The sequence below is a fragment of the Mobula hypostoma genome, chromosome 29 (assembly GCF_963921235.1).
Source record: "Mobula hypostoma chromosome 29, sMobHyp1.1, whole genome shotgun sequence".
NCBI lineage: Eukaryota > Metazoa > Chordata > Chondrichthyes > Myliobatiformes > Myliobatidae > Mobula > Mobula hypostoma.
Window position 1 is genome coordinate 8,870,487 of NC_086125.1, and position 26,856 is coordinate 8,897,342.

The 26,856-nt window shown below is 42.4% G+C and overlaps 1 protein-coding gene across 1 annotated transcript in view; it reads right to left on the minus strand.

Moving 5' to 3' along the window:
• LOC134339327 (interleukin-12 receptor subunit beta-2-like) overlaps nt 1-10,896 on the minus strand; it is a 68,500-nt gene extending 57,604 nt beyond the window's left edge. The window contains exons 1-2 of the mRNA XM_063035732.1: nt 10,739-10,896; nt 930-1,008 (exon numbers count right to left, since the gene is read on the minus strand). Coding sequence (XP_062891802.1) covers nt 930-1,008; nt 10,739-10,816 — 157 coding nt within the window. The 5' untranslated portion in view covers nt 10,817-10,896. The remainder of the gene's footprint in view (nt 1-929; nt 1,009-10,738) is intronic.
• Between the last annotated feature and the right edge of the window lie 15,960 nt (nt 10,897-26,856).

Sequence of the window (26,856 nt, forward strand, 5' to 3'; positions counted from 1 at the left end):
GCTCTATAAAACTCTGGTTAGGCCACGCTTGGAGTACTGTGTCCAGTTCTGGTCGCCTCACTATAGGAAGGATGTGGAAGCATTGGAAAATGTACAGAGGAGATTTACCAGGATGCTTCCTGGTTTAGAGAGTTTGGATTATGATCAGAGATTAAGGGAGCTAGGGCTTTACTCTTTGGAGAGAAGGAGGATGAGAGGAGACATGATAGAGGTGTACAAGATATTAAGAGGACTAGATAGAGTGGACAGCCAGTGCCCCTTCCCCAGGGCACCACTGCTCAATACAAGAGGACATGGCTTTAAGGTAAGGGGTGGGAAGTTCAAGGGGGATATTAGAGGAAGGTTTTTTCCTCAGAGTGGTTGGTGCGTGGAATGCACTGCCTGAGTCAGTGGTGGAGGCAGATACACTAATGAAGTTTAAGTGACTACTAGACAGGTATATGGAGGAATTTAAGGTGGGGGGGGGTATATGGGAGGCAGGGTTTGAGGGTCAGCACAACATTGTGGGCTAAAGGGCCTGTACTGTGCTGTACTATGCTATGTTCTATATTCTATATATTCTATACTGCAAGACATTTGGATTAGAATTAGAATTCCATTAACTGGTTTCACAGCTTTATCGGTATTGCTTTGAATGCTCTGTGAAGCTGTTCCCTTTAAATCCCACTTCCATTATCTAGCATTAAGTTCTTTTACAGTGTTACTCCCAGTTATTGCTTTCACCTTACTTCACACTGATGTTGAATTCTGTCCTGTGTTGACCCAAATCATGTCACATCAACATCTTATAGCTTCCAGTCAAGATTTATCCGTCCTTCACATAATTCAACACTCTTTGTTGCTTAGAAGTACTATAGACACATTATAACAGTTCATAGGGTTGATGTTCTTGAACAGGGATCTAGAGGTCAAAGAATCACAGTTATTACCTGTCTGGTTGCTGTGTTGATTCAGTACTGTTATAATCAATAGCAGCTTACAAATTATTCTTATGGTGCTATGCATCACCTGTTGAGGGGAAAAAAATTAAAACTAGCGTTACACAGACCACTGCAAAAGTAGTGACTCTCAAGGTTTTGGTAATCGTCTGGACAGTAAAATACACTTTCCCATATTCCTGAGAGCACAAGTCACATCCCTGGTGTGGGCCATGATAGTTAGTTCCAGTTGAGAAACTCTGGCTTAGAGAAAGAGCTTGCTGATCCTGAACACTAACAACTATGTATATGAATGGTGCTGACAGCAGGTGGAGACAGAGTGTGGTTGAGTTAGATATTGCAAGTTCAAACTCACCGGTCAGAATTACACATTAATAAAAATAAGATTCAGGCATGAAATATACTCCAGAACATATCATTACATTTAGGAGAGGGAGACAAAACTCTAGAGAACTGGTAATGAATTGGCTGGAAGTGTCGTACCTGTGTTCTTTAAACTGACATCCCATTGTATGAGTTGCAGCTCTCTTTCAAGCCACAAGAGGTGTACAGTGCCACCTGGAATCAGTGACTACTAAGTCCTTTACTGCTTTCCCTTCTGTCAGTAAGAGCTGCCATTGCACTAGTCACTCACTTCCAGGAGGACAAGGCCTCTATAGACTTCAGCTGTGGCTAGTCAACAAATACTTAACTTACATCACTCACTTGCTTACTGACCACAAAGAATAAATTATATCACTAGTTCGTTGGCTGACCAATATGAACCTGATCCTGTTTCTAATATTATTCAAGGACGTAATGCTTATAATCAGTCCTCTAGCCCCTGGCTCCACCCTCTCACCCAATTAAAGGTTGTATTTAGAATTTCCACACTGCCTTTAGTAACTTTCAAAGGAAAACTGGAGAACAACGTAAAAGGTGGGAGAGAATGCGGGGAAGTAGCACTAAGTTACGACCTCTTCAGAAGAGATTATATATTGTAGGTGAGATGGGCCAAACATGTAATATGATTTTATTATTTTGAGGATACCTACTGTAGATGCTGACAGGAAATTTCTACGAGTGATTTAACCAACTGACAAATGATCTGTCTGAGCTCAAGCTACACATCAGAACGAGTCTTTCACTGCACCCTGCACTGATCCCTCACTCCTCCAGGTAATGCGTTAAATGACATTAGTCAGACAAAGTAACCATCCCCCAGCCAACGTATGCACCCTATTCTGGAAAATTTTGAGACACTGTTTAGATCATGAGACCATACGATATAGGAACAGAAGTAGGCCATTCGGACCATCAAATCTGCTCCACCATTCGATCATGAGCTGATCCAATTCTTCCAGTCATCCTCACTCCCCTGCCTTCTCCCCGTACCCTTTGATGCCCCGGCTAATTAAGAGCCTATCTATCTCTGCCTTAAATACACCCAATGACTTGTCCTCCACAACCGCGCGTGGCAACAAATTCCACAGATTTAGCACCCTCTGATTGACTAAAGTAATTTCTCCGCACCTCTGTTCTAAATGGGCGTCCTTCTATCCTGAAGTCGTGCCCTCTCGTCCTAGTCGCCCCTACCATAGGAAATAACTTTGCCATATCTAATCTGTTCAGGCCTTTTAACATTCACAATGTTTCTATGAGATCCTCCCTCATTCTCCTGAACTGTAGGGAATAGAGCCCAAGAACTGCCAGACATTCCTGATACGGTAATCCTTTCATTCCTGGAATCATTCTCATGAATCTTCCCTGAACCCTCTCCAATGTCAGTATATCCTTTCTAATCTAAGGAGCCCAAATCTGCACACAATACTCCAAGGGTGGTCTCACGAGTGTCTTATAGAGCCCCAACATCACATCCCTGCTCTTATATTCTGTACCTCTAGAAATGAATGCCAACATTACATTTGCCTTCTGCACCACTGACTCAACCTGCAGGTTAACCTTTAGGGTATCTTGCACAAGGACTCCCAAGCCCCTTTGTGTCTCTGCATTTTGAATTCTCTCCCCATCTAAATAATGGTCTGCCCATTTATTTCTTCCCCCAAAGTGCATGACCACACACTTTCCAACATTGTATTTCATTTGCCACTTCTTTGCCCGTTCCCCTAAACTATCTAAGTCTCTCTGCAGGTTCTCTGTTTCCTCAACACTACCTGCTCCTCCACCTATTGTTGTATCATCGGCAAATTTAGCCACAAATCCATTACTATCGTAGTCCAAATCATTGACATACATTGTAAAAAGCAGCGGTCCCAACACCGACCCCCGTGGAACTCCACTGGTAACCAGCAGCCAGCCAGAATAAGATCACTTTATTCCCACTCTCTGTTCTCTGCCGATCTGCCAAAGCTCCACTTATGCTAGTAACTCCCCTGTAATTCTATGGGCTCTTATCTTGCTAAGCAGCCTCATGTGCGGCACCTTGTCAAAGGCCTTCTGAAAATCCAAATACACCCCATATACCGCATCTCCTTTGTCTACCCTGCTTGTAATTTCCTCAAAAAATTGCAGTAGGCTAGTCAGGCAGGATTTTCCTTTCAGGAAACCATGCCAGCTTTGGCCTATCTTGTCATGTGCTTCCAGGTACGCTGTAATCTCATCCCTAACATCCCTAATGATTGTATCATTATCTGAGGGTGGACACTTGTGGAACTTACCCACCTCCCACCCCTAAAGACAGAAGGGCTGCTGACCACACCACCTTTGATTCTTTCTGCCCATTTTTAACTCAGGTGGAAGTGAAAGGCCAGACTTACATAAACCTCCAGCATTTTATTTCTCTGTGATGCTCCAGATATTCAGCTCTGCAGTCTTTCTTGTGTAGCCTGAACGTGAATTACTAACACTCAGAACAGCTGGTAACAAACCTTAGGTCCAACTCATGATTCTGTGGAGAGGGAAAATTTAAGAACCTATTCTCTGTTAAACTTGCCTGCTTTGACTAACTGTGTGGAATAAAATTGATACACTGTGAGATCTCCGGCCAATCAATAACCCTCTCTCCTCAATGGCTTTTCCTCCCCACCTTTTCACTATCTCCCACACTTGCTTTTCACTCCACTCTAAGTTCTTAAAGATAAAGGCACTTAATTTTACTTGATCCAAGAAAATGTTGCTACTGCATAGTTTTACAATGTGCTTAAATCTAATTGCAGGATTAATTGCCATTTTTTTAATTCACTTGATCGAATGATAACTCTAATTGCACCTTCCTGCCCACAAACAGTAATCATTCATGCCCTGTCTTATTGAGAATCTACCTCTACTTAGAAATATCCGAAGTATTTCCACCAGCCTTTGAAGAAGGCAGCATCAAAGACCCATGAGCAACTGAGAGAAGAAAAGATTGCCTCATCCCTGTCTTATTTTTAAACAGTGGACCCTAATTCTAGATCCTCCCTCAAGAATTTGTACGTTTCACTAAGTACAGGTCCACAATCCCTTATCCGAAATCCTTGGGGACAGTTGCATTTCGGAATTCAGAATTTTTCAGATTTCAGACCCCCCCCACCCGATACTAAAAAACACGTATGCTCAAGTCCCTTATTTAATCTGTTTCAGTGTAGTGGACTTTAGGACCCGGCGGCGCACCAAACCTACACACGTCCTCCCATATACTTTAAATCATCTCTAGATTACTTACAATACCTAATACAATGTAAATGCTATGTAAGTAGTTGTTATACTGTATTGTTTAGGGAATAATGACAAGAAAAAATTTTATTTCTAACAAAAACATTCAATAAAACATAAAAATATACAGCTTCAAATGAACTGAATCAAACACAGGGTAAATGACTTATTGGAATAAATGTAGAACGTCACTGTCACTGTCACTATAAAACTTCAGTAACTTGTCTTTCTGTTTATTTAAATCATAAACAGTGGTAGTTCCGACACTATTTTCTTCAGTAAGATGCCGCGCAGACACACCACGATCAAGCTTCTGCAATAACTCCACTTTCTGCGTTATTGATAATGTTAGATGCTTCCTTCTCTTTTAATCATTGTTACCCATAGGTGTATCTGCAGCTCTTTTTGACATTTTCACAGTGAAATTAAACACAGTCAGCAGTGAACACAAAATATCAGCGAACAGCAAATGCAGGTGTAACCAGTACGAGCGCTGAGCTACAACTGACGTCTGGCGGCGTCTGCCAGTGCTGTCACATCACACCTGAGTGACGCCAGCTGTTGGCGAGAAAAACTTTGGTTTTCGGAGCTTTTTGGATTTCAGAATTTCAGATAAAGGAATGTGCACCTGTACTTGCATACAAAAGCCTCAGTTGTCCTGCCTTTCTTCATACCACAACCCATTCTTGCTGGGTATCAGCTTAGTAAATCTCGACTGTTTGTATTAGTACCAAATGAATAACTAAAGCGTTCCTCTTTCATATTCAGTTCCCTAGCAATTATGGGGGATTCATGGTGGAGAGAGTCAGCAGTCTTAAGTTCCTGGGTGTTAACATATTAGATGACCTGTCTGAGCTTGCACATAGAAGCAGTCACATGAAACGTACAGCAGTGTCTTAACGTTTTTCTAAACAGGTTAAAGAGGTCGAGCTTGTCACCAAACACTCTAACAAACGTCTACAGATGTATTGTAGAAAGTGTCCCACCTGGTTGCATCATGGTCCAGCACAGCAATTCAAATGTGCAGGAGCATAAGAACTTGCAGAGACCAGTGGACTTTGCCAAATACATCATGAGCACATCCCTCCCCACCACTGGTAGTATCTACAGGAGGCACAACCTTAATCACTAGAGTAAGAAATACTATGACCACATTAATCACTGTGAACAGAACAGACTTTTTGTTCTAATAGTGTTCTTTCTTGTCTTTAACGTTGAATCATAGAGATATACAGCATAAAATCAGGCCATTCAGCCTACTACATGCTTGCTTCCCAGTGGTCACCATGCTGCACAAATCCCATCGTCCAATAATAGTTCCATACCCTTCAATGCCTAAGCAATTCAAATGCTCATTTGGAGATTTCCTAAGTGCTGCTTCAACCACTCTTGGGGAAAAAAGGATCTCTCTCTCACACTCTCACACTCTCTCTCTCTCGTTTGTCTACCTCTGATGCAGGGAAAGGTTTTCTGCTGTCTACCCTATGTATACGCCACATAACTTTATTATCCTCAATCATATTCCCACTTACCCTCCTCCATTACAGGGGAACAGTCATAGCTTCTCTAGTCTATCTTCAAAATCAACGCCCCATCTCAGTACCATCCACTGTAGTCCTATCACATTTTTCATGCCTTGCCCAGGATGCTCTTTATCAACCACAGCTCAGCATTTAGTACCATCATTCCCTCAAAATTAATCAATAAGCTTCAAGACCTTGGCCTCAATACCTCTTTGTGCAATTGAATCTTCGATTTTCTCACTTGCGGACCCCAGTCAGTTTGGATTGGCGGCAACATTTCCTCCACGGTCTCCACCAGCAATGTGCACCAGAAGACTGTGTGCTTAGCTTCCTACTCTACTTGCTTTATACTTGTGATTGTGTGGCTAAGCACAACTCCAATCCTATATTTTTAGTTTGCTGATGACAGCACTGTCATAGGCCAAATCAGAGATGGTGATGAATCAGCTTTCTAGGAGGGAGACTGAAATTCTGGCGGAGTGGTGTCATAGCAACAACCATTTACTCAATATCAGCAATACCAAGAGGTCCATGAGCCAGTCCTCATCGGAGTTGGAGAGGATAAGCAATTTTAAATTCCTTTGTTATTATTTTGGAGGACCCATCCTGGGCCCAGTATGTAAGTACAATTGCGAAGTATGCACAGAGATTTGTGAAGATCTAACGTGATGTCTAAAACTTTGACAAACTTCTATAGGTGTGTAGTGGAAAGTGTAATGACTGGCTGCATCACAGTCAGGAATGGGAACACTAATGCTCTTGTACAAAAAATCCTACAAAAAATAGCAGATATGGCCCAGGCCACCTCACAATTGAGAACGTCTACATGAAACATTGTTGCAGCAAAGCAGTATCCATCACAGAGACCCCAGCATCCAGGACATACTCTGTTCTCACTGCTGCCGTCAGGAAGAAGGTACTGGAGCCTCAGACCTCACACTACCAGATTCAGGAGCAGTTATCAGAATCAGGTTTATTATCACCAGCATGTGATGTGAAATTTTTTAATTTAGCAGCAGCAGTTCAATGTAATACATAATATAGAAGCAAAAAATAAAATAAAAATAATAATAAAAAATAAGTAAATCAATTACAGTATACCTATATTGAATAGATTAAAAATCATGCAAAAACAGAAATAATATATATTAGAAAAGTGAGGTAGTGTCCAAGGGTTCAATGTTCATTTAGGAATTGGATGACAGAGGGGAAGAAGCTGTTCCTGAATCGCTGAGTGTGTGCCTTCAGGCTTCTGTATCTCCTACCTGATGGTAACAGTGAGAAAAGGGCATGCCCTGGGTGCTGGAGGTCCTTAATGATGGACGCTGCCTTTCTGAGACACCGCTCCTTGAAGATGTCCTGGGTACTTTGTAGGCTAGTACCCAAGATGGAGCTGACTAGATTTACAACCCTCTGCAGCTTCTTTCGGTCCTGTGCAGTAGCCCACCCCCCCGTCCCCAGACAGTGATGCAGCCTGTCAGAATGTCCTCGCTCTCCACGGTACATCTATAGAAGTTTTTGAGTGTATTTGTTGATATGCCAAATCTCTTCAAACTCCTAATGAAGTTTAGCCACTGTCTTGTCTTCTTTATCACTACATCGATATGTTGGGACCAGGTTAGATCCTCAGAGATCTTGACACCGAGGAATTTGAAACTGCTCACTCTCTCCACTTCTGATCCCTCTATGAGCCCTCAACCATCAGGCTCTTGAACCAAAGGGGATAACTTCACTTGTACCATCATTGAACTGTTCCCACAACTTATGGACTCACTTTCAAGGACTCTTCATCTCATGTTCTCTATATTTATTGCTTATTTATTTATTATTTTCATTTATTTCTTTGTACTTGCACAGTTTGTTGTCTGTTTCACACTGGTTGAACATCTAAGTCTTTAGTCTTTCAGTGATTATTATTCTATTATGGATTTACTGAGTATGCCCTCAACAAAATGAATCTCCGGGTTGTATATGGTGACGTATATATACTTTGATAATAGTTTAACTCTGAACTTTGAAAACTGCACACAGCGTTCCTTGAAACATAAGACATGTGATTTGCTAATCATTTAACCTATCCATATCCACTTCTAGTCTCTTTAGGTTCTCTTCATAATTTGATTTCCTATCTCTCGTTGTGTCTCTCAATATATTAAACAAGCATGCACTTGGTGCCTCATTGAAATTCATTTTCTATAAATTGGAGCTCCGTGACTGGATGTGTTCTGCAGCGACCTCTACTGGGACCTTGCTGTTTGTGATATTTATAAATAACTAGGACGAAAACGTGGATTGGTGGGTTAACATTTTTGCAAGTAATACAAAGATCGGTGTTATTTTGAAAATTGTACAGGATTGACAAAGGATACATTGGGATATAGACCACCTGCAGATGCAAATGGCAGATAAAGTTTAATCCAGCCAGGTGTGAGATATTGCACTTTGGGAGATGAAATTTAAAGGGAAGTACACTGTTAATGGCAGGACCCTTAGCAGTGTTAATGTATAAAGGGATCTTGGGGTTCAAGTTCCCAGCTCCCTGAAAGTGCTGCACAGTTTGATAGGGTGGTAAAGAAGGCATATGACATGCGTGTCTTTACTAGTTGAGACATTGAGTTCAAGCTATGCAGTAGCTTTATAAAACCAGACCTAGGCCACATTTGAAGAATTGCATTGACTTGTGGCTACCCCTTTAGAGGAAGGATGCGATAGTTTTGGGGAGGGTACAGAAACGGTTTCCCAGGATGTTGCCTGGATTAGAGGGCATGTCCTATAAAGGGAGATTGGACAAACTTGGATTGTGTTCTGTGGAACAGCAGAGACTGAAAAGAGACCCGGTAGGAGTTTCTAAGGTTATGAGAGGCATCAATAGTGTGGACCACGGGCATCATTTTCCAACGATGAAAATGCCCAATACCACAGGGTCTGCTTTTAAGTTGAGAGAGGTAAGTTCAGAGGAGATGTGCACGTCAAGATTTTTTTTTGCACAGAGTGGTGGATGAGTGAAATGCACTGCCAGGAACGGTAGTGAAAACAAATACAATAGAAGTGATTTAAAAGGCTTTTAGACAGCCGCATGACTGTACAGAAAATGGAAGGATATGGATATTGTATAGGCAAAAGGGATCCTATCATTTTGGATCTCCCCTCCCCCTCCCACTTTCAAATTTCTTGCTAGTTCTTCCTTCAGTTAGTCCTGACGAAGGGTCTCAGCCCGAAACGTCGACTGTACCTCTTCCTAGAGATGCTGCCTGGCCTGCTGCGTTCACCAGCAACTTTGATGTGTGTGGCTAGTTTAGTTCGGTGTTTAATTGCTAGTTTTATTAGTCTGGCATAACAATATAGTGAAGAGGCCTACTCCTGTGCTATACTGTTCTACGTACCAGACTGCAAAGAGCTAAGGCCACAGCATAAATCCCTAAGCCACACAATTAAAAGACCTGTTTATGCTTACTCCCTATTTCTTGTTGGGTAAAAATTTTGCATTGATGCTGATATGTTAGGTCCATGAGCTTTTAATTCTTTTGTCAGATACCTTCTGGAAATGTTTAGCATGCTATTTCCAGTAGTTCCACTTCATTCATGACACATGGTCAAAGAATTTCAATAGATTGTTTAAACATGATTTCACCTTCACAGTACCATTTGGCTCTGCATAATTGCCTTGAGTTTTTCTAAATCCCCTGCTACAATGAATAAGCAAACGCTACTGACGTTTACCCTTTAACTGATGTAGGGTTTACTACCCTGCAGTTTCCTGATTCCTATCACCTCTGCTTCTAAATAAAGAAGCAATATCTGTTACTTGCTAATTTAATGAAATCTTTCCAGATTTGAAGAAGTTTTGGAAAGTCTCACTACCTTTAAACACATGGGATGGAGCCCAATATAACCAGTGCATCAGCTTACATCTCCAACAATTCTCCCAATTAAGATTATTGGGAATAATGTTATATTAAGATGTCAATAATCATAGTTCCCTTTGTGCCGTTGAATCTTTTTTTTAAATATGTCCCCAGACTTAGATCAGGAAATTTTTATCTCTGTCTCTCCAGTACCCTCAGCCTTTACCTTGTGTTTGCAGCCTCTGCCCCTCCCAAATTTAAAAGGGTTGCCCTCCCTGTGACAAAAGCTATTACACCCCAGCCCGTGCCCTCGACCTTTTCTGTGTCTCTGACCTTAGCCCCTCCCATGTTTCTTCAGCCTTAACCTCTTAATCTCTGTATATACTTGACCTCCGCCTTCTCCAATGCCATCAGGCTTTTCCCTCATGTCCCGAACTTCTGTTCTGCTCTGACTTTCACCTGTATCCTTGATGTCTCATCCTCCCAGTGCTGTCCACCTCTGTGCCTTCCCAAGTACCCTCAACCTTTTCTCTGCCTTAACCTCTACCCCTTCACAATGCATCAGCCTCCTTGGTCTTGCCCAGCTTCTCAGTGGCTTGACCTCTGTCCTTCTCCTAATGTTCTCCAGTGGCCCTGGCTTTCTCTGCCTTGTACTTTTCTTTGATTCATATCCCTCCCTTGTGCCTTAATGGCCACCACACTGCCCCTCCACAATGTCTCCTATCATTTCCCCACCTGTCCTCAATCTCTACCCTTCCCTAATGCTTCATAGTGTGAAAAGAGTTAGTGACCTAATTACCTTATCTGACGAGTACTTCAACGGTCCGTGCTCGTTGCTGTTGTCCTGCACAGGAAATCTCCAGCACAGGAAATTCATTATCCTTGCTGTGCTCAGAACATGCAAGTTGCTAAATGCATGTGAACTGTGTGTCAGAGAATCGGAGTAATAACCGGATGGAAAGCTCCAATCGCAATTTGCAATTGCGATTGCTCTCTGATGGTGATTCAAAAGAATACTGCTTGAAACTTAGCCACACCCCTTGACAGTTTAAACAAACCAGAAAGAGAGAGAGCAACCAGCACAGTGAGAGTGGGGAAAAAACTGAGACAGTGACACACTTAGAGATGAAGAACAAGAGAAAACCAGAGAGGGAGAAAGAGAGGAAAAAAGAGAAAGTTAACAGTTTTTGAAAATAAAATTGATAGGTGGTGAGTGAGAAGAAAAGAAGCGAAAAGATCAGATAAAGGTTAGAGAGCAGGAAGTAGAGCAAGAGATTCATAAACATGAGTCCGAATTGACATTGAACAGAGAGCCACCATAAGTTATAGGAGCAGAATTCGGCCATTTGGACCATGGAGTCTACTCCACTATTCCATCATGGCTGATCTATTTCCCTATCGGCCCCAATCTCCTGTCTTCTCCCCGTATTCCTTCATGCCCTGACTAAGCAATAATCTATCAACCTTTGTCTTAAATATAACCAATGACTTGGCTTCCACAGCTTCCTTTAGCAACAAATTCCACAGATTCACCACTCTCTGGCGAAGGAAATTCTTCCTCATCTCATTCTCTCTATTCTGAGGCTGTGTCCTCTGATCTTAGACTCCTGCCTGGATTGGGGAGCATGCCTTATGAGAATAGGTTGAGTGAACTCAGCCTTTTCTCCTTGGAGCGACGGAGGATGAGAGGTGACCTGATAGTGGTGTATAAGATGATGAGAGTCATTGATTGTGTTGATAGTCAGAGGCTTTTTCCCAGGGCTCAATTGGTTGCCACAAGAGGACAGAAGTTTAAGGTGCTGCGGAGTAGGTTCAGAAGAGATGTCAGAGGTAGGTTTTTTTATGCAGAGAGTGGTGAATGTGTCAAATAGGCTGCCGGCAACGGTGGTGGAGGCAGATACGATAGGGTCTTTTAAGAGACTTTTGGATAGGTGCACGGAGCTTAGAAAAATAGAGGGCTATAGGTAAGCCTAGTAATTTCTAAGGTAGGGTCATGTTCAGCATAACTTTGTGGGCCAAAGCGCCTGTATTGTGCTGTAGGTTTTCTATGTTTCTATGTAAGAGAGGAAATGAAAACAGTTTCTTGAGAAAAATTATGAGGCAAACTAATGGGTCTAAGCTTGACACATCCCCTGAGTCTGCTAATTTGCATCCTAGGGTCTTAAGGGAAGAAGCCACAGAGATAAACTCTGGTGAATTTTAAAATCATAATTTAAATGGTTCTACTGAAAAAGGCAGAAGCCAGAAAGCAAAAAACTGTTAGCCTTACTTACATTTGTCATAATGAAAATGCTGGAAAACGTGATTAAGGAAGTAGTCACAGCTTACTTAGAAAACATTGATGCATTTGAACAGAGTCAACATTATTGTATGGAAGTAGATATTATATGGACCGATTTATTAGAACTCTTTGATAATGTAATAAGCAGAGACAGAGAGAAACTAAGTTATTGTTTCAGCTCTATAATATTTAAACATAACTCAATGGCCTAAAACATTATCTGTATCTCTCTGCATAATCTGTGGAACACGGCAGCCGGAGTGTGGTTCCGCAGGCAGTGTTTGAGGTCAGTAGTGTAGATGTTGAAAGGGAAACTGAATGGGTCTGTAAAAGAAGAATAGAAACCTATGCTAAGAATGGGATGAGGAGTAAGGCGTCATGCTGGTATGTTCTGGCCAGACCAAATCATATGTAGTCTCCTTGTGTGCCACATATTCCATATAATGCATTGAGAGACAATTGGCTGTTTTCTCAGTAAAGACAAGGGTATTCCCAATGACTATTCTGGTACCTATTTAACTTCCTTCCTCAAGGGCTAGTTATCAAGTGTCAGCAAACTTGTCTGTGGTGAAAGCTTTCAGGAAAAATACATTATGATCATCAAATCATTACTGTAATGTGACTGACTGGGGCATTTCCTGGAGTAATAACCTACGTTACAGAAATACAAAGACTGTCACTCTTTAGACTGAACAACATGAGGCACTATAGGCAATCTGTGCACTGCAGCCTCCCACAATTCCTCCCTCTTTCCTTGAAACATTATGTATCGAGAAGCCATTGAGCCCACTCCCAAAATCTTTCATCATGAGTAGTACCCTTAAGTTTCATATCAGTTGCTGCCAATTTCTATCCACTCTAATTTCCACAGGGCCCGCCTGCTTCTTGGCTTCTTTTCCTCCATTTCAGAGATACGTTAATAATTTGTACTTGCTCTTGGATCACTGCTTTGTGGAACACTCAGTCTACAAAGCAGCCCCAGGTATTAATTTTAAATCTGAATTCCATTACCTCTCTGACCTCTGGCTTTGGCCTCCAACATTATTTCAATGAAAAGCTAATCATAGAGTCACAAAGCTATATAGCTCAGAAGCAGGCCCTTTGGCCCAATGTCTGTATAGACCATGTTGCCCACCTGAGCTAGTTCTATTTGCTTGTGTTTGGCCCATATCACTCTATCCACGTACCTGTCTAAATGAATTTTGAATGTTGTAATTTTACCTGCCTCTACCACTTCCTGTCGCAGCTCATTCTAGAACTCTTCATAATAATTTATTTCAATATATGAAACAAAGAACTGCAAATTAGAAAAGGCAATTTTAAATTAGTAATGTTGCTGATAACCTTTAAAATGTAATGTTATATTCCTGCCGAAGGATTTTGATCCCCAGTATTGCCCGTTACATTATTACGATCTCCTGTCATCAATTGTATTTTTGAAAGCCAGATTAGAGCCGAATTAACTGAGAAAACAATGAATTTCTAAGATACAGTTGAAATGACAGGATGAACCTTTTACAGGTCTGCATTGGCAAATAGGAGACACAATTTCCCACTCACAAAGCCAGACTGATTTTTCCTAATTAGTCGTTGTCTTCCGAAATGCATGTAGATCCTGCCCCTCAAAATCCCTTCCAGTACCTTACCCACCAGTAATGTTATGCTCACTTGTCTGTTTCCTTGCTTAAGTAAAGCATTAGTCATCCTTCTGCTTGTCTGTAGTTAGTGGTGATACAATTATCTCTGCTAGTAATTTCTTCTCTAGCTCCCCGCAGTGTCATAGGATATATGTAGTCAGGCACCGGGGATATGCACATTAAGACCATCAGCATCCCTTTTTTTGTATTGTGGTCTCTCTTCAAGGCAACACTATTACTTTTACTGAGTTCCCTAGCTTCCATAAATATAGACATCGATTCTCTTAAAACCTTGCCTCCTTCTGTGGCTCCACACATACATGACTTCTTTGATCTCTAAAGGCCCTATTTTCTTCCTCGTTACTCTTTTGTCCTAAATATACCAGAGTCAGAAACAGGTTTAATATCACTGGCATATGTTATGAAACATTACAGAGGAGGAGTTGCAAGAGATGGGGGAGATCTTAAATGGATTTTTTGCATCTGTATTCACTCGGGCGACAGACGCAGAATCTTTAGATGTGAGGAACAGCAGCAGCAAAGTCACAGACCCTGTACAGATTACAAAGGAGGTGGTATTTGCTGTCCTGAGGCAAATTAGGGTGGATAAATCCCCAGGGCCTGACAAAATGTTACCTTGGATCTTGGGCGAGGCTAGTGCAGAAAGTGCAGGGACCCTAGCAGAGACAGCCTGAGCCACGGATGAGGTGCTGAAGGATTGGAGGATAGTTAATGTTATTCCATTGTTTAAGAAAGACTCTAAGAATAAGCTAGGAAATTATAAAGGCTGGTGAGCATGACACCCCATAGTGGAAGAGTTATTGGAAGCTATGCTAAGGGACTGGACATATAAGGATTTGGATAGACATGGACTGATTGGGGTAGTCAACATGGCTTGGTGTGTGGTAGGTCGTGTCTAATAAATTCTGTAGAGTTTTTTTAAGGAACTGGATAAAGGCAAGGCAGCGGATGCTGTCTACATGTACATTAGCAAGGCCTTTAACAAGGTCCTGCATGGGAGGTTGGTCAATAAGGTTCAGTCACTTGGCATTTAATAGACAATAGGTACAGGAGTAGGCCATTCGGCCCTTCGAGCCAGCACCACCATTCACTGTGATCGTGGCTGATCATCCACAATCAGTATCCAGTTCCTGCCTTATCCCCATAAGCTTTGATTCCACTATCTTTAAGAGCTCTATCCATCTCTTTTTGAAAGCATCCAGAGACTTGGCCTCCACAGCCCTCTGGGGCAGAGCATTCCATATATCCACCACTCTCTGGGTGAAAAAGTTTTTCCTCAACTCCGTTCTAAATGGCCTACCCCTTATTCTTAAACTGTGGCCTCTGATTCTGGACTCACCCATCAGCGGGAACATGCTTCCTGCCTCCAGCATGTCCAATCTCTTAATAATCTTATATGTTTCAATAAGATCCCCTCTCAGCCTTCTAAATTCCAGAGTATACAAGCCCAGTCGCTCCAATCTTTCGACATATGACAGTCCTGCCATCCCGGGAATTAACCTTGTGAACCTACGCTGCACTCCCTCAATAGCAAGAATGTCCTTCCTCAAATTTGGAGACCAAAACTGCACACAGTACTCCAGGTGTGGTCTCACCAGGGCCCTGTACAGCTGCAGAAGGACCTCTATGCTCTTATACTCAATTCCCCTTGTTATGAAGGCCAGCATGCTATTAGCTTTCTTCACTGCCTGCTGCACTTGCATGCTTGCTTTCAGTGACTGATGTACAAGAACACCTGGATCTTGTTGTGCTTCCCCTTTTCCTAACTTGACTCCATTTAGATAATAATCTGCCTTCCCATTCTTACCACCAAAGTGGATAACCTCACATTTATCCACATTAAACTGCATCTGCCCACTCACCCAACCTGTCCAAGTCACCCTGCATTCTCATAACATCCTTCTCACAATTCACACTGCCACCCAGCTTTGTGTCATTGGCAAATTTGCTAATATTACTTTTAATTCCCTCATCTAAATCATTAATATATATTGTAAACAGCTGCGGTCCCAGCACTGAACCCTGCGGTACCCCACTGGTCACCGCCTGCCATTCCGAAAGGGACCCGTTAATCGCTACTCTTTGTTTTCTGTCAGCCAGCCAATTTTCAGTCCATGTCAGTACTCTGCCCCCAATACCATGTGCCCTAATTTTGCCCACTAATCTTCTATGTGGGACTTTATCAAAGGCTTTCTGAAAGTCCAGGTACACTACATCCACTGGCTGTCCCTTGTCCATTTTCATAGTTAGATCCTCAAAAAATTCCAGAAGATTAGTCAAGCACGATTTCCCCTTCGTAAATCCATGCTGACTCGGACCAATCCTGTTACTGCTATCCAGATGTGTCGTAATTTCATCTTTTATAATTGACTCCATCATCTTTCCCACCACCGACGTCTGGCTAACTGGTCTATAATTCCCTGTTTTCTCTCTTCCTCCCTTCTTGAAGAGAGGGACAACATTAGCCACCCTCCAATCCACAGGAACTGATCCTGAATCTATAGAACATTGGAAAATGATTACCAATGCGTCCACGATTTCTAAAGCCACCTCCTTAAGTACCCTGGGATGCAGACCATCAGGTCCGGGGGACTTATCAGCCTTCAGACCCAACAGCCTATCCAACACCATTTCCTGCCTAATATAAATTTCCTTCAATTCATCCATTACCCTAGGTCCTTTGGCCACTATTACATCTGGGAGATTGTTTGTGTCTTCCCTAGTGAAGACAGATCCAAAATACTGTTCAACTCATCTACCATTTCCTTGTTCCCCATAATAAATTCACCCGCTTCTGTCTTCAAGGGCCCAATTTTGGTTTTAACTATTTTTTTCCTTTTCACATACCTAAAGAAGCTTTTACTATCCTCCTTTATATTCTTGGCTAGTTTACCTTTGTACCTCATTCTTTCTCCACGTATTGCCTTTTTAGTTACCTTCTGTTGCTCTTTAAAAGTTCCCCAATCCTCCGGCTTCCCACTCGTCTTTGCTATGTTATACTTCTTCACTTTTATTTTTATACTGTCCATTACTTCCCTTGTCAGCCACGGCCTCCCCTTACTCCCCTTAGGATCTTTCTTCCTCTTTGGAATGAACTGATCCTGCACCTTCCGCATTATTCCCAGAAACACTAGCCATTGCTGTTCCACTGTCATCCCTGCTAGGATATTGTTCCATTGAACTTTGGCCAGCTCCTCCCTGATAGCACCATAGTTCCCTTTGTTCAACTGCAATACTGACTCTTCCGAGTTTCCCTTCTCCCTCTCGATTTGTAGATTAAAACTTCTCATATTATGGTCACTACCTCCTAATGGCTCCTTTACCTCGAGGTCCCTGATCAAATCCGGTTCATTGCACAACACTAAATCTAGAATTGCGTTCTCTCTGGTAGGCTCCAGTACAAGCTGTTCTAAGAATCCATCTCGGAGGGACTCCACAAACTCCCTTTTTATGATGAGATAATAAGGTAGATTAGACATTGGCTTTGTAGGAGAAGCCAGAGAGCAGGAGTAGATGGTTGCCTCTCTGACTGGAGGCCTATGACTAGTGGTGTGCCACAGGGATTGGTGCTGGGTTCATTGTTGTTTGTCATCTATATTGATGATAATGTGGTAAACTGACACCAAAACTGAGGATAGTGAGGAAACTATCAAAGCTTGCAGCGAGATCTGGGCTAGACGGGGAAAAAAATGGGCAAAAAAATGACAGATGGAATTTAATGCAGACAAGCATGAGGTGTTGCATTTTGGGAGGACCAACCAGGGTAGCTCTTACACGGTAAGTACGATAGAATAAAGGGATCTGGGAATACAGATTCAAAATTTCTTGAAAGTGGCATCACAGGTAGATGGGTTCATAAAGGAAACTTTTGGCACTTTGGCCTTTATAAATCAATGTATTGAGTTACAGGAGTTGGGACTGAATATTGAACTTGTATAAGATATTGATGCCTAATTTGGCGTATTGCGTGCAGTTTTGGTTACCTACCTACAGGAAAGATATAAATAAGATTGAAAGAGTGCAGAGAAAATATACAGGAATGTTACTGGGACTTGAGGACCTGAGTCATAGGGAAAGGTTGAATAGGTTGGGACTTTATTCCTTAGAGCATAGAAGATTGAGGAGAGATTTGATGCAAATACACAAAATTATGGGGGGAATAGATAGGTTTTTTCTACTGAGGTTGGGTGAATCAGGGGTCATGGGTGAAAGGTGAAATGTTCAAGCGGACCTTAAGGGAATCTTCTTCACTCAGATGGTGGTGAGAATGTAGAATGAGCTGACAGTGCAGGTGCTGGGTGTGGATAGGATTTCAACATTTAAGAGAAATTTGGATAGGTACTGTGCATGAATGAGATGGCTGTGGAGGGCTATGGTCTGGCTGCAGGTGCTGTTCGATCAGCAGGAAACGCTGGTGGTGTTATATTGATGCTGACTGACCATGCTGCTGTAAATTAGGCACAATGACGACTGGGGACTCTGGGGCGATTTTAAAGTTAAGAACAGCACGGATGTGTATTTTGAGACACTGTTCGGAGAGTGCCTGACTAAATAGCTCAGAGTATATTCCAAGCCACAGTCGTGTATATTGTGGGGCAGCAGGACAGCAAGTGTATTGATTAGGGTTCAGGTGGGTGAGACCCTAATGCACTGGCCGAGGGAGCATGAGAGGAAGCTGCAGTCCCCCTACCAAATGCAGGGCCAAGAGCAACTCACCCAGGTGACAATGGACAGATATATACACGAATGCCAATCCTTGGATTATTCTGAGTGAAGGCCTATACCACAGAGTCTCATATTCAGTGGCCACTTTATGCCTGCTAATGCATGTATCTAATCTGCCAATCATGTGGCAGCAACTTAATGCATACAAGCCTGCAAACATGGTCAGGAGGTTCAGTTATTGTTCAGACCAAACATCAGAATGGGAAAGAAATGCAATCTACACAGCTTTCACCATGGAATGATTGTTGGTGCCAGATCGGGTGGTTTGAGTATTTCAGAAATTACTGATCTCTTGGGCTTTTCAGGCAGAACAGTCTCCAGAGATTGCGGAGAACAATGCAAAAAGCAAAAAAAAAATCCAATGAGCTGCAATTCTGTGGGCAAAAGTGCTTTGTTAATGAGAGAGAGGTCGGAGCAGAATGGTTCAAGCTGACAGGAAGGTGACAGTAACTTAATTAACCTCATGTTACAACAGTGGTGTGCAGAAGAGCATCTCTGAATGCACAACATGTCGAACCTTAAAGCGGATCAGCTGCAGCAGCAGAAGACCACACTGGATTCCACTACCGTGTCCACTCTAATAGTTACACTCCTGTAGCTAATAAAGTGGCCACTGAGAGTAGAGATACAACACAGAAAGAGGCACTTGACCCACTGAGTCCCCATTGACCATTATCACTACTCCTACATTAAACCCATAGGATTCATCAGCTGGCCCTTTAACCACGCAAACATGTCCAGAGAATTGGAAGATCATAATATCAAATAAGTTAATTTGACTGAACTTTACCACAATTACAAAGCTACTTCCTTTTCTTATTGTTAATCATTGTACTTGCCAATGTGATGTGAACTTTGTAGAGCATGATGTTTTTTCATCTGTGCTACTAGTCTATAATAAGTCAGCAGGGTACATCAGTTATGATAAAACATGAAGTTGTAGAAACATGGTTTCATAATTTGAGATCAATTATGAGTCAGAGATTTCAAATGTGCAAAAAACTTGGAGGCTGCTGCGAGTTTGTTTCACATGAGGATGTTTGAACGTTTGTGTGTGATTAATAAATTTCAGTATTCCCTTGTTTTAAAGCCATAACTTTTAAAAATCTTAATGTGTGTTTTAATTATGTTTTAGGTTGCCGTGTCTGTTTAACTCATGAGTGAGTCATTTCTGAACTGGTTTAAAGTGAGATGAATGTTCTGAGTTCTAAAAACATGGCAAGATTTTCATGAGAAGAAATTGAAAAAGAACCATAGAGAATGAGTCACAGAGAGAGGTAGTGGAATGTCTGTTCGGCACCTGTCAAGTCTGTGCTTGGAGGAAATTTGTACTGATGCTATGTTTTGTCAAAACCAATAATGTTCTGGAGAATAGGAGTGACTAAAGTCAAGGCTCTAAAGTTATTTGATGTGAAATGAAGTGGCAGGATTGCATATTTGAAGAGGCAGTATTTATTAAAGGAGCTGTATAGATGTGGGAGTTCTGTGTAGCTCCACTTTTGCTCTTTTCCTCTGAAATGGCTGTTTATATTTTATCTCACTGTAGGTAGTAACTGTTTTAAGTTGGAAAGTTATCTACAGAATTTGTTAAAAACTGTGAGCTCAAGCTTGGATTTTATTTTTCTTTCCTTTTTCTAATGCATACTGTATTTGTTACTTATCTTTTTCCTTTGATTTAAAGCGGTTGTGTTTTAATTGTTAACTGAATTAGTATTTGCGGGATTGAGACAAGTACCTGGACAGTTTCACAGATGCCAACAGTAGAAGGGTACAAGGGACCCTTGACTGATACTGAGTTTCAAAGGTAATTTGGCAAAGACCAGTGGACCAGGTGCTCCAAGATATCCCAGGAACATAATGTTATCTTGATGGCGTCATCATGACTGGCAAAATTATGAAGAGCACCTCCAAACCTTGGTAAGGTGCTTACCAGGCTGAATGAGTGTAGTCTACGTGCAAAGAGAGAGAAATGTGAGTTTTTCAAGAATGAAATCTCACATTGTAGACATGTCATTGGCAAGCATGGCTTACATAAGTCACAAGAGAGGATTGAAGCAGTACTACAGGCACCCAGACCGGAAAATGTGTCACAACTCAGGTCATACTTGGGCATTGTAAACTACTACCACCAATTTCTCCCAAACATTGCTATAGTGCTGCACCCATTAAACTCACTGTTACAGACAGGAGCAAAGAGGGAATGATCAGAAAGATGTGAAAGAGCATTCAAGGAAATAAAGAAACCCTCATAACATCAGATGAACTGCTGGCCCATTATAACCCATCTCTGCCCATCAGACTGGCGTGCAATGCATCCCCTTATGGCATTGGTGCTGTTTTGTCACACACTTTGAAAGATCCATCTGAATGTCCAGTTGTGTTTGCTTCAAGATCTCTGACAAGCACAGAATGCAGCTACACACAGATCAACTGAGAGGCCCTTAGTCTAGTGTGGGGAATAAAGAAGTTCCACCACTACCTCTGTGGACAAAAGTTTACACTAGTGACAGATCTCCAGCCCCTTGCGTCTATGTTCAATCCCAGAACGGGAATTCCAGTGATGACTGCTACCCGGTTACAATGTTGGGTATGTTCTAGGAGCCCACTCTTATGACATAGAGTTCGAGGGTACCGAACAACACAGCATTGCTGATGGCTTTAAAAACGCAAACAGCAGGAATTCTGCAGATGCTGGAAATTCAAGCAACACACATCAAAGTTGCTGGTGAACGCAGCAGGCCAGGCAGCATCTCTAGGAAGAGGTGCAGTCAACGTTTCAGGCCGAAACCCTTTGTCAGGACTAACTGAAGGAAGAGTGAGTAAGAGATTTGAAAGGATTTGAAAGGATTTGAGAGATCTGAAAGCTTTCAAATCTCTTACTCACTCTTCCTTCAGTTAGTCCTGACGAAGGGTCTCGGCCTGAAACGTTGACTGCACCTCTTCCTAGAGATGCTGCCTGGCCTGCTGCGTTCACCAGCAACTTTGATGTGTATTGCTGATGGCTTGTCCTGTCTTCCTCTGTTGGCAACTGAAGAAGAAAAGTCTTCATACTGTGACCCAGCAGAAGTGTTTCACACAGCATTGGTGGTAACAATTCTGAAATATAAAGAGAAATATGGAATGGCCAACCATTATCAAAAGTCTATGACGTCACCGTGCAAGGATGCTTGAGGTAACCCTATGTCTCCTGTGTTCTCACTAAGAAGAGACCCAGTATTGGTGTGTCAAAGAATGCTGATGTGTGGATCTCGTGTTGTGATTCCCTCTGAACTGCGCATCAGAGTTAGAGAATCTGCATGAAGCACACCTGGGTATAGTTGAGATGAAGAGTCTCACCCAGAGCTACGTGTGGTGGCCAGAAATAGATAATCAGATTGAAGACTTGGCCAAAAGCTGTTTGGAATGCCAAAAAGTTCAAAATGTACCCCTATGGGCACTGTTACACCCATGGGAGTGGCCATTGTCACCATGGCAAAGAGTACATATTGACTTTGAAGAGTTCAGACTCTTCATGAAGAAAATATGGCATCATTTCAGGTGAGCTCTTCAGCACCCAGCAACGAATGGGTTAACTGAAAGGCTTATCCAAACATTCAAGAAGTCCATTAACACTGTGGACAAGGAGGGCATTTCACTATAGCACAAGGTGGCTAGCTTCCTTTCTGTGCATTGGAACTCTGTTCATGCGATGACAAATCAAACACCTATGATGCTGTTCATGAGCAGGAACCTGAGATCTCGCAAAAACCTCTTAAAACCAGAGCTAAGGAGGGAAGTGCAGAATAAACAGTTCAGTCAGTTGTCAAGTGAATCAGCAAGGAGCTTTGAAGTTGTATAGGAAGTCCTGGCACTTGATTACCGAGAAGACAAGTTGACACACAGTAGGATAGGACTGGACTATTGATGTACACAGTGGTTGTTGGAGATTGTACACGAAGATGTCATATGGACCACATAATGGATGCTCAGCAGAAGAACACACCTGAGTCAATTGTATCAAAGAAGACAGACACAGACACGAGGAACTGTGCAGATGTTGGAAATTCAAGCAACACACATCAAAGTTGCTGGTGAACGCAGCAGGCCAGGCAGCATCTCTAGGAAGAGGTACAGTCGATGTTTCGGGCCGAGAACCTTCGTCAGGACTAACTGAAAGAAGAGCTAGTGAGAGATTTGAAAGTGGGAGGGGGAGAGGGAGATCCAAAATGATAGGAGAAGACAGGAGGGGGAGGGATGGAGCCAAGAGCTGGACAGGTGATTGGCAAAGGGGATACGAGAGGATCACGGGACAGGAGGCCCAGGGAGAAAGAAAAGTGGGGGGGGAACCCAGAGGATGGGCAAGGGGTATAGTGAGAGGGACAGAGGGAGAAAAAGGAAAGAGAGAAAAAGAATGGGTGTATATAAATAAATAAATAATGGATGGGGTACGGGGGGAGATGGGGCATTATAGTCACCGGACTTACCTCTCAGTGCTGATCATGTCACTGACAGCAACGTGACACCTATAACAGTGACAGTTGTCTTAGACAAGACACCTACCAAACCTGATGCCACTCTGCAGGTCCACAGGCACTTTCCCGAAAGAAACAGTGCCACCCAACAGACTGAATCTTTAGTGTAGTAAATTTGGTTATAGACCATTATTGTGAAAGCATGTTTATTTGAATATGTTTTCAAATATTTTTATTGTGAAGCAACATCAACTTAACCACAACCGTCAATGTCCTAAAGTTCGAAGCTTCTTTTTTTCTTTTCTTTCTTATAACAACATAATGAAAGTCAAATGAATGTATGTATAGTAAACAAGGAAAAAGCAAAGGAAACCCTACCACCCTGTCTCCTTTCCCCTTCCCAGCCCTCCCCTCCCCTCACCCTCCAGTGCTGTATAGGTCCTACTGCCCCCCACACTTAGTTCAGCTGTCAGTCTCTTCTAAATACAACAGTAATAGTTGCCAGATTTTTTCAAATTCCTTGAGTCTGTCCTTGACAACGTATCTTATCCTCTCTAGATGCAGAGTATCCATTAATGCAGCCGGCCATTGTCTGAGTGATGGAGTTTCCTCCTTTTTCCAGAACATCAGTATGAGTTTCTTTCCATTAAGTATGCCATAGGTCAGGAGTTGTTGCTGGGTCGCCTGGAATTTATTTGTCCTCGCAGAAGTTCCAACAATTATTAAATTGGGGTCTAGTATTATCTGAACCTTTAGTACCTTCGATAGGACCTCAAGTATTTGCTTCCAATACTCTTGTATCCTGGGACATAAAGCGTAACTATGTAACAAATTTGCCTCTGAGGACTTGGATTTCTCACACATTGGGGACACCTCTGGGAATATTTTATGAATCCTTACTTTTGAGTAATGTAGTCTATATAGGATTTTAAATTGTATTAAACAATGTCTGGCATTGATGGAACAAGAGTTAACATACTCCAAAGCCTCATTCCATATAACCTCCTCTATCTCTGTACCCAACTCCTTTTCCCACTCTTTTTTAATATTATCCATTGTTGTATGACACTTGTTTTGTATGGGGGTGTATGGGGTGTTAGGGAGGGGTAGCACCTCTGGTGGGGTAACATGTTGTGTCCTTTTCAAGGCGGTTAGTCCACCTTTGGTCCCCACCTGGCACTCAGCTCTCACCTGTGGCTCCCCGTAGCTGTTTGCATGCGACAGCGGCCACACCCCGGGCAACGGCTTCGACAAGCCGGCTAAACCGGGTGAGGGTAGCCAACGGGTCTCAAACCCTTGGTGAGATAGGGAGTTGTCTTTCCCAACATGTGAAGACAGACTCCGGCGGATTGAGCGGCGAGACCAATGGAAGGTCCAACGATCAAGAAGGTGGTCTCTGCAAGCGTCGTGGAACGTGTAGAGCAGGACAAGACACAGAAGATGTCCTGGTCATCCACTGCGCCTAGTCCCATCTCCAGCCGTCTCGACTCTGTCTTGCCACTGGATCCAGATGGGAATTGGGAAGAGAGAGAGAGGCTGACGCTGCGCAACTCTCCCCCACTTAAATCCAAGTCACGCGCTAGTCTCGACACCATCATAATGGTGTCGACGTCTTCATCGACGACAACGATGGACGAACACACTGATGGCATCATACAGATAGGCAATGATGTGTTCTGTTCCTAAACATGATCTTAAATGATGACCTAATTTATCAGGTTCTGTCGTCTCAAAACCAGAAAGATTATGTAGTGTCTTAGCTGGAGATACCTGAAAAAATGACTCTTTTACAATCCAAATTTGTCCTGGAGCTACTGAAATTTTGGGTTTGTAGGTAGCTGAGGATTAAACCTCCAATTCCTATGTATTTGCGTCAATTCACCCAGCTCCAGTGAGAAAGTAACAGGGCTGTGGTCTGAGATGACAATATTATGATATCTTACGTTATTGACTTGTGGCAGTACTTTGCCATCAAGGAGGAAACAGTCAATCCTAGTATATACATTATGAACTCTAGAGTGGAATAAATACTCGCTCCCTGTTGGGTTGAATAGTCTCCATATCTCACACAGATTCATATTGTCTATATATGTTTTCAGCAGGTTACTCGCCTTTGATGGTAATGCCCTCTGATTGGAAGATCTGTCTAAATATGTATCCAGAACAAAGTTAAAATCCCCTCCAATAATCAGGTTAACTGGTATCAATCCTAGAACTCGTCTAAAAAATTCTGGGTCATCCCACTTTGGTCCGTAGATATTCAGTAAGGTAACTGGCATAGATTGTATTTCCCCAGTAACTATAACACATCTCCCATCCTTGTCCGCTGTTGTTAGGTGACGAAATGGAACGTTTCTGCGAATTATTATTGCCACACCCCTAGATTTCACTGGAAACTTTGAGGAATATATTTGGCCTATCCACTTGCCCCTAATTTTACAGTGAGCTTCATTCTTCAATTGTGTTTCCTGCAGGAAGATCACATCGGCCTGTAGCGATTTTAGGTGAGACAGCACTTTACCCCTTTTCACCGGCTCATTAATCACATTTACATTCCAGGAACAAAAAGTAATGCGATTTCTTCTCCCCTGACCTCCTAACATCTCAGTATTTAACATCTGTATGATAATGTTTTTGATCTGTTCTGGACCTTGTAAATCTATCGGTCATTAGAAATGAATGGATCCTAAACAGCACTCCCTTACCCCTGTCCCTCCCTCCCCCCACAACCCCCATCACCCTTGAAAGCTCGAAATAACCAACAAAAAAACGTATCTTCATGCACAAGTACACCTAGTCGAAACTCTAGGAATAACTTCTTGATCTCTAACACTTCTCTGAACCAATTTAGTAGCTCCCCAGTTATATAGATGGTCACAGAGCCAAATCTGGCATCAGAATGAAATGTTTATTTGAATATGGTTTGTGCAACAGAAATTGAGTGTTTTGTACATATACGGTTTTATATTACATTAATCTAAAGGAGGAGGAAGTGTAATGTATGGATCTATTTTGAAGCAATGGTTCCCCTCAGCACTACGTATGGACTGATGTCTTCCCATGTGCATTGCTCTCCCTCGTTCTCCCCTCTCCCCTTCCCCCCTCTTTCCCTCTTTCCCTTCTCTCTCTCCCCTTCTCCCCCTCCCCTTCTCCCCCTCCCCTCTCCCCCTCCCCCTCCCCCTCTCCCCCTCCCCTCCCCCTCCCCCCTCTCCCCCTCTCATTGCTCTAATCTGTCACAACACAATACTGCAAACTCTCTTGGCTCAATAGTCCCTTGCCTGCTTAAATGCAAAGCAATTAAGATTATCCTATAGTCTGTAAATTCAGACAATACATGCAATGTCCCATGCTTATGTTAGTTTCCAAACCATATCTCTTAATTGGGCTCCCACTGTGCTAGTAGCCTGCTCTCTATACAGTCTGAGTAGTAGCTTTCCATAGAGCTGCCTAGCCTCCTGAGTCCCTCCAGCATTTTGTGCGTCTTGTTTGTTTTACACAGTTGTCCACATCATTTTAAAACTAAGTACTGCATGTAGGTTACATGTGAAGAGAGTATGGCTGCTTTTCTTTATAGCTGCTTCTTCTTAACTAACACCATGGAGTGGTAATAATCGACTATGGGTTGGAGGTGTTCAACAGAGAACACTTTGTATCCAATGAGGCTTTGTCGTATGACATTCATAAGAATGTAATTGATTAATTCAAGAAGTGAGCAGATAATCAGAAACATCTAAAGGCTTTTGGATAATCAATGAATATTTGTCAGATTTAAGTTAAATATTATAGAACGACATAAAAATTC